Source organism: Nestor notabilis, unplaced genomic scaffold (genome assembly GCF_000696875.1).
Source record: "Nestor notabilis isolate BGI_N333 unplaced genomic scaffold, ASM69687v1 scaffold125, whole genome shotgun sequence".
Taxonomy (NCBI): Eukaryota; Metazoa; Chordata; class Aves; order Psittaciformes; family Psittacidae; genus Nestor; species Nestor notabilis.
The window spans coordinates 90,467-99,015 of record NW_009930549.1 but is presented as its reverse complement, the minus strand read 5'-3'; the positions used below and the strand labels follow the sequence as shown (position 1 = coordinate 99,015).

Here is an 8,549-nt window from a genome sequence, read left to right as displayed (position 1 = left end):
CATTACCTGCTGCAAGGTGGAGAACTTGTTGTCCTGTATCAGACAAGATACGTGACAATCTGCTCCTCTTCCTCACAGGAGCAGCCTCATCTAAATGGCTTTGCTCACCAGGGCCAGAGTTGCCACGTTAAGCTCTGATTTTAAACTCACCACAACTGGCAAAGGTGTCGTACCCTGATCTTGGTACATGATCTTGTACACTGGGAAACCTGGGGGGGTTCTCCACGGAATGGGTTCAGTGGTAAAAATGGATTAATGTGTAGCACAGGTGACAAAGTGGTGTCCTTGGCAGTGAGGAACCACTGATACGGGTGAGGATCCAGAGAGGTTAATTGCAGCAGGGCTGGAGATGTGACTGGAATGTGTGCTAATTCTGCCCTCCCCAAAGGCTTGGGATGTTTTAGCTGCCTGTCAGTGCGCATCCGATGATACCATTGCTCGGATTCCAGGAGTGCCTTGAGACACCCTTCAAGCTTTTTTAAAGAGCTGGGAGCAAGTAATCAGCATTATTCTGATATCCCAGCCCAGGATAAATACTGGTTTAACCTACAAAGGCTGTCAGTGCCCATGCACACAGATACTCACGCACACCCTTCTGCATATAACACAGACACTTCCACATATGCACACAGATACTCAGGCTCTCTTCCATATAAACCCCCACTTTTATAGGACAAGCCTAGGTGAGAAGCTACTTGAACTTCCACAACATGGGTGTTACTTTGATGGAGAGAAGCTCTTGGAAAGATCACGTAACTTGCAGGACAATAAGAGTCACATCCTGATACTCTCTTCCTCTCTAGACCCTTACAGCCAACATGTCTTTAGGATGGAAGCTCATTCACTGGCTGCTTTCTTCACTGTTGTGATTAGAGCTGTGGGAGGATCACCACAGCCCTGCCCATCTCCTGGTGCACATACACCAGCTGCCTGTGCTGTTTCCAAGGTGTTAATCTTACACTTAAGGCTAATAAAGCCTCACCTTATCCCCTCTGCACATTAACCTCAGGCAGTTATTAGGGTAAGCACTTTGCTTTGTTGACCCTGAACATAACTCTCCCTCTCCCATTGTTTCTGAAACAGTCGCTGGCTGCTCTCCACTTGGGAAGTGGCTGCAATCCTCCTGTGGAAGCCAGTGGGAATATTCCATCCATTCCAGTGGGAAATCTCATGGATCACAATGGAAAAAGATCCTCACCAATAGGTGACCCATAAAGCTACTGATACATAATGAGCTCTACGACAGCAGATGCTTCATGTTATATACAACATGTCAGTTAACTGATGAATGAAATGAAAGCTCCATAGTTCCCTCAGATGATGAACATTCAGTCCAGGCCCTTTGCTGACAGGCAAAGATTTAAAGATTGAAAATGTTTTCAGACTACAGTTATTTAAGGCAACAGATGGACCATATCTTCAAGGACACTTTACCTGTTGTTGCTGCTTGTTGCTTCATTGGTCTTTCCCTTTAGTGGAGTAGCAATATCCATCACCTTGCAAGATAAGAAGAATAGATTCATTATAGTCTAAGACAGGCAGGTAAAACACAGGGTAAACTATGGCAAAGAATGAAGCAGCAGGAAATAGCACTGACAAACTACAGTATTAAATAGATAGTCTTCTCTCTCCTGCATAGGCCCTTTTCCCTGCTTTTGCTCAGAGCTGGGGGTAATTCTTGTCCTGTAGTTAGTTACTAAATTCAGAATCAATTCCTTTTGCTCCACAGCCCTTTCTGGCATGACCTCCTAAATCAGTGCCCCAGAGCTGCAACATGCCCACGCATGTGAAAAACAGAGGAAGAAGAACATGGGCATATGGGTCATGTGGAATATGGATCTTCCTGTGCTTCCTTTTCCTTGTGTCAGCTGTACCCCAAAAGATACAGCACATCCCAAGAGATGTGTCTTCAGGGTGCTCCATCCGCAGCAGTTCCCTGTATCTGTGCACCGTGGCACTGGAACGCCACGGAGTGGATGGATAGCTGAAGCATTACTGCTCAAACAATAAACACAACTGTATTGCTAAGGCCTGGCTGATACAGTGAGATTGTGAACTAGAAGAAAAGCCAGAAACAATCTTCTTCCCTGCTTGAGTACACGGAGGGCAGAAACATTACCTCCCAGCTCAAACAAAATCAAAGGGCAGATAGGAGGTACTGAGGCTTGTTTCAGTTGCTCTTTCTAGAGCTATTTACTCAGTATTGAGTGCAAACCCACTGAGCTTGTGGCACTGCCCTCAAAATTAGTAGGCAGCCAACACTGAAAGCTTATGGGTGAGATACATGTGCAATACTTCCTAAACAAAATGTGTAAGGCCTCAAGTATGCTTCTAATTTCAATGGAATTCAGGCAAACTACATCAAAGGGTCTTTTTAAGCCCTCTGTGAAGACTGAAGAGCTGCACTGAGTTCCTGCCTCCTTCCATGACAGCAGGTAAACCACAGAGAGTAAGGTGGTGCTTTGGTTTCCTGCTGCTAGTACCAAGGCAGCAAAATATCCCTTCTTTTGTCCATCCAGAACAGTCCTCTTGAGCTGTAAGCAGCTATGCAAGAGAAGAAGAGAACTCTTCACACCAGTGATGCTCTTTATCCCTGGGATAGTGGATGAGTTTAGCCCTGCATCTTTCCTACCCATGCATAACCACTCAGTGGTTCTATGCAGCTCTCACTCACATGTCTCACAACACTCTTCCATTAATCAATGAAGAAACTAATTCCGATGAAACCAGTAATAACAGGATGAGAGTCTCAAAGGACCATTATTACACTGCACACACAGTAAAGGTTCAGGCTCATCTATGCTGCAATTAGGCAGAAAACCAGATCACACTGACTAGTTATTTCAAATAACTTTGAATTCAATAGTAAGCTTAGAATAACAAGACTCAGCTTTGTCCATGCATTTAATCCACCTCTCTGGAAGCTCTTCCAGTTTGCTCCTTTGGGATCTCCTTCAAGCTCTGGTCTTCAGACTCTCACTGCACAGTTGATGTCGTGTCAGAACCCCTGAAGATACAGGAAGTCTGAGATAGTGAACTTTGGAGAGCTTGGCTGACTGGGGCAGTGGCTTGTCATGACTTCCATGCCCTCTATCAAGAGAAGATACAATGACAGGGTTGAAACATGGCAGCTGTCAGTCGGGAGCTAGGTTAGAGCTTCCAACCAGGTTTTGAAGGTCCCAAAACAACAGCTTCAGAAGCTTTGAGCCACATCTCACACAATTCCATTTGCCAAGCAGTGCTCAGAGTGCCCTGAGGTGTTTCACAGCCACCGCGCACCAGCCAAGAGCATCACAACTACAGCTCCTGGTTTCATGTCCCCATCAGTGAGCTCCACTTCCAAACACGACTCAAGCAGGTCCCCTGCATCCTTCAGTCACACACAAGTATTCCTGCTTCTAATTACCAAAGTATGACTCTCCAGAACCATTCTTTGGATCCCCAAGAGCCTGCAGCCTGTTGTGAATCCAACTAATCTGAAAGAACAGTTTCACCATATGACAAACCAGCAGATGATTGAACCAAGAGTCTCATATGAAAGTTACAAAGTGCAGACGTGGGGCCAGGTTCCTCCCTAGGAATGACTTTCAAGGCTCCACTAAGCAATAACTGAGTCTTCAGCCCCCAAAACCAAACTTCCCAGCACCATGGAAAGGATGTGTCAATGGAACCACTCCCTGAGCTCTACCAGCGCTGCCTCAGCTTGTCCTGTGGTCAGCTCCTGACACAAACTACTCCCCAGTGTATGTGGAGCACTCAGCAAGTGGCCGGAGCTCTGTGTACACTGACGTTGTGTGAAGGGATAATGTCATTCTCTGTTAACTGCTTAGGATGGGGATAATCTCCTCTATCTGGGTGTGAAAGCAGCTCTCTGACCCATTGCTCCTGCCCATGGTCACTGGCTGGAGAACTCAAGCTGCTTTCTGCACATGTTGATAACGTGCCTCTGCTCCATCCCTTTATCTCTATGCATGTTTGCTCCCCTCCTCCAGCAATAAGGTGAGTCAGCACCTGAAGAAGCTGGGTGCTGACTCCCAAGGGAAGTTCTCCACTGGAAACAACTATCCTGGGGCTGTTTCTTCATTGGTATGAAGCGTATCCAATGCCCAGGTCATGTTGCAGCCTGAGCACAGGAATGCACCAAAGGGAAACGTGTCTCTGCAGCAGGAAAAATAAAGGGACACTTCATCTCCGTTCTGCTTTCAGGTTGGAGATAAGGCAGAAGCTCTTCCCTGTGAGGGTGCTGAGGTGCTGGCACAGGGTGCCCAGAGAAGCTGTGGCTGCCCCATCCCTGGCAGTGTTCAAGGGCAGGTTGGACACAGGGGCTTGGAGCAACCTGCTCTAGTGGAAGGTGTCCCTGCCCGGGGCAGGGGGTTGGAGCTGGATGAGCTTTAAGGTCCCTTCAACCCAAACCAGGCTGGGATTCGATGAAGACAACAGACAAAGCACTTTAGTTACTGCATTATCTTTATTTGTATATCAGAGGTTTGCTGAGCTCAAAGCTTTGGATGGGCAAGTTGAGCCTGACCCCCAGTTTTGTTCCAATTGGAGAATGTGGCTACCACCACAAGAGCATGCAAAGGAACAAGGTGTTTCCATGCAGCAGAATTGTCAGGATGCAGACTAATTGATTCTTTCACAGATCTGCATGCCCAAAATGCTTGGAATTCCTGCACTGGCACAGTTGTTGGTATTCAGTAGTGCTAAAAGGAATAAGAAAATGAAGATATTGAGTGATAAGATCCCTGTATCCAGTGGGGAAAAGTCTGCCTAACACACAAATTCAACCCCCAATGATGGTTCTGTTTGAGGCTCCTGTTGGTCTCAGTGATACTGTGTAAGATGTTTATGGTGTAACTCAAAGGGAGGAGATGTCTGTGCAGCTTTACATGGCCTTGGTGCTCCACCTTCCCCATAACTGCTACAGCAGGTCACACATGGCACCCAGTAGATTCCACAAGGGACCATTGTATTGCTGGGGCATCAAGTGGGTACAGCTGCTACACAGTGGTTCCCTCTGATACCAGGCAAACCACTTTGGAACAGGGTTTCAGATATAAGCATCCCAGAGCCTTCCCCTTTCAATGCTATTACGTGGTTTACTCCTCCTCTCTAAAGCAGGACAGTATGTTCCTGCCTCAAAGGTATTGTGTGGACTTAGTCTGGAAGGACAGAAAGGTGCTTATGAGCTGTAACAGCAGCATCATGGTCTGATCTTGTAACTTACGTTGAGTCTTTTCAAGCTGGTAGAGAGGCAGACCCGAGCAGAGCTGCTCAATGGGTTTACCATAGACAAGCCAGTCTCTGATACTCCCAAACATGGAATTGCCAGGTTGGAACTGTACCCACACATTGTCTGGAGAGTACACTGTCTTCATAGCCTAAAAGGAAAGCGTTAGACATCGTCAGCAATGTGGCTTTGGGTTCATTCTAAATCCCCTTCCTTTGCCTCACACAAAGCAGTAAGGAAGCTTTTAAAGAAAAACAAGCATTTTCAATCTATTCAGGAGCAAAGGGCACTAGATACCAGCTGCCAAGATAGCAAACTGGAGCTGTATTGCTACCACGAGGAGTTTTGTCAGCTGCCAGTACGTTTGGCTGCCAACGTGCTGTACTGTAACGTTAGAGAATGCAGAACTCAAGGGAAAGCCAGGCTAAACTCCTACTGTGACCCCCTCAAAATGCTCAAATCACACTGCTTCCCAGGGCAGGGGACCTTGCAGCTCTATTCCTAATGCCATCTTACTACAAAACCCTGTGTTGGGCTGCCAAGATTGCTCATCGCCCGAAGGGAAAGTTTTACACGACATTCCCTTCCAGTTCCATCTTGTCAGATCTGCTCCATCACCTTAGGAATGGAAAAGCCATTCCTAAGGACAGCTGCTCTCAAAGGCAGAGCAAAGGGCTGCTGCCACAGCACACAGCTCTGATAGCAACCTTTCCTACATGGGTTTGTTATAGTCACCATTCTCTCAAAGGCCTGGCGTCCGAGTTCTTCCAGCTCTGGGATGTCAGCCTTGTTGATCTTCATGATGAAGCAGGCATTTCGTGAGAACAGCCTCGTTGCAATGTACCCCTGGGATCAAAACAAGGGCAGTTCATCAGTTAAAGGCTGCCACTAATATTACCTGATTCTTTCTAACTCCTTAGGGCAACCTAGAAGAAACACAAACAGGTTACACAGCTACTACTGTGGAATAACTCTGCACTTACATTGTCACCTATGGGAAATGGAAGCAGCCTGCCCTTATGTCTGGCCATAAGGCTGGAAGGATCTTTCCCGACAGACTTCTGCTGCCATTGCTACCTCACTGAGGTCAGAGACGTCCTTCTCACCTTCACAAGCTGCCACCACACGTTTCATGGTAAGTCACCACATCACCCAGGTGAAACACATCACACGGGGGAAACAAAGAGGAGCCCGAGAGGAGGAAAGGTGACAGGAGTGTTCACAGAAATCATGTTTCAGGACAACTTATGATGAGAATGCTCTAAAATCATTCCTGAGTTTAAAACTTCAAAATACTTAGATTTACTTACATGTGAGTAGTCAAAAATGGTGTCAGAGGAGTACAGGCCAGAACGGACGTGGACTTCAGCAATCTTGCTATCATTGTCGATAGTCATCGTTCCAGTGACATAGTCATTTTGAGGATCTTGCAGGTGAAAGGTCTTTGGTAAAAAGCACAAAATCACTGGTCATCAGCTGGCTTGCAGCTCTTAAAGGGGCAATAAAGACAAGCACCATTGCTTTATATAAAGAGAAAATCCCTTCAATTCACTATCAAGAGGCTCAGGAGGATCTTGTGGTTGAGATTAATTATGCACGAGTGTTGTCAGAGTGAGAAAGGAGGGGACAGGCCCTCACTGCAGGCTCAGGAACAACACCACAGGGCATCCCAGTCACTATGTGTAGTAGCAGGAGACTGCAACAGCCTCCAAATTTCAGCTGGAGCTACGAGCATACACACCCCAACACACTTCTTGTTACTATGCACCTGCACAGAGCTGCCTCTTTGGCTTATATGATTGCCACCTCTGGCAAATGCTGGTTTTCTCTACATTTGGCCATAAGCACCTTTAGTTTCTTCTGTGCTTTCCCTCCTATTATCTTCACCCCCTGCCCAGCATCCGATACCTATTAAATGAGTACATGCACTAGAAGGCTTCCCATTGTACTCACGTCCAGTGCCGAAGCCTGAGTCCAGAAGACTCCCAGCAACACAAGGACTGCAGCCTGTGAAAGGAACACACCAGGCAGTGCCATAAAACCCCCAGTTCAGGAATAGAGGGAAGAAGCATCAGTTTGAAAAGTCCCCCACTTAACACATGTATCAGCTGAAAACAAGACTTCAGTTCTTACTATCAACCTCTCTTTTGCCTGCAACTGGAAAAGCAGAATGATAAGTAGCCCATTCCATTTTCCCAAAGTCCCTCCTTGATGCCATGTTTCTTCTTGATTGCTTCTACAACCATAGCTGTTAAATCATAACCAAATCCCTCTTCTGAATTGCAACCAACTTCTGCACAAATGATGCTGCCACTGCCTTCAAGGGGATTACTGTGCACCCTAGAAAGGCAAGTTTCCCATGGAACAACCCAAAGAAACAATACACAGATCATATTAGTCCCAACACTGTACCACATACTTGAGCATCACCTTCTCTATCCTTTTGCTTATAGAAAGAGGGAACATTTTCTAACACAAGTTCAAAAATGGATATACTCACAAGCCCGTTCATTTTCCTTTAGGTAAGACCAAGAGGCTGCAGAAAGGAAGAATGACAGAAAAGCCCAGAGACCTTCAACTTTTATATCTTGCTGGAGGTGTGGGAAACACTTGACAGAAGTTTTCCTGAACAAGTCCGTATCTACATGCCAAACTATGGCAAAGCTCATATCTGAATTTTGGGCTGGCACAGATAACCTGACCCCGATACGATAAAAGCACTCAGGAAGTCAGCTTTTGTGAAATCAATCACTCTGCAAATGGCCATTATTCAGTGGTTTAAACTTTAGAGGAGTTCCCACTCTTGGTGGTTCCATTGTTTTACATATTTAACAGGATATTGTCTAGAACGAAATGGCATCAGGAATAACTCTGCTATTCATTCATACCAACTGCATTTTGTCTTCTGGAATATAACCCCTAACAGCCCAGTGGTGTGCAGGCAGATCCTGGAAAGAAATACCTATGTCATGGTGGCCTGCACACGAACACAGTAATTCTTCAGTCATTTCTTCCATCCAATATAGCCATGACCTCTTGGACAGGGAGTGCTGCTTGGTTTTGGTTAGTGACCATGATGCATATAGCACATGCATTGACATCAGTGATGCAGTCAGGAATAACAAGTGCCCTGCACAAGACACTCCAGGTAACTTTCAGCCTCCTCAGTGTATGAACCTTTGGAGGACGTGCAGTTCACACAAGGTCACAAACCCAAAGGAGCAGGATGGGGATTCCTCCTTTAAAGCTATTCCTCCTTTAAAGCTACCTGTGTCTTCTGTATTTAGTCAAAGTGCCAATGAGCACATGATGTTCATCA

At 46.2% G+C, this 8,549-nt stretch overlaps 1 protein-coding gene across 1 annotated transcript; it reads right to left on the bottom strand.

Annotated features, from left to right (window-relative positions):
* Positions 1-4,623: 4,623 nt before the first annotated feature.
* On the bottom strand, positions 4,624-7,742 carry GKN2 (gastrokine 2). Its single transcript, XM_010015445.1, has 6 exons — positions 7,731-7,742; positions 7,184-7,237; positions 6,541-6,672; positions 5,966-6,076; positions 5,228-5,381; positions 4,624-4,703 (listed from the first exon to the last, which is right to left on the bottom strand). Exons 1-6 carry the CDS (start codon positions 7,740-7,742, stop codon positions 4,624-4,626), a joined length of 543 nt encoding a protein of 180 aa, XP_010013747.1.
* Between the last annotated feature and the right edge of the window lie 807 nt (positions 7,743-8,549).

What these genes read in the sequence shown, in the direction of transcription:
- GKN2 (XM_010015445.1), bottom strand. An exon ending in CCATTTTTGACTACTCACAT is followed by an intron (nt 6,077 to 6,540) that starts GTAAGTAAATCT and finishes TTTTGATCCCAG; the next exon opens with GGGTACATTGCAACGAGGCT. An exon ending in GCCAGGCCTTTGAGAGAATG is followed by an intron (nt 5,382 to 5,965) that starts GTGACTATAACA and finishes CTTTCCTTTTAG; the next exon opens with GCTATGAAGACAGTGTACTC.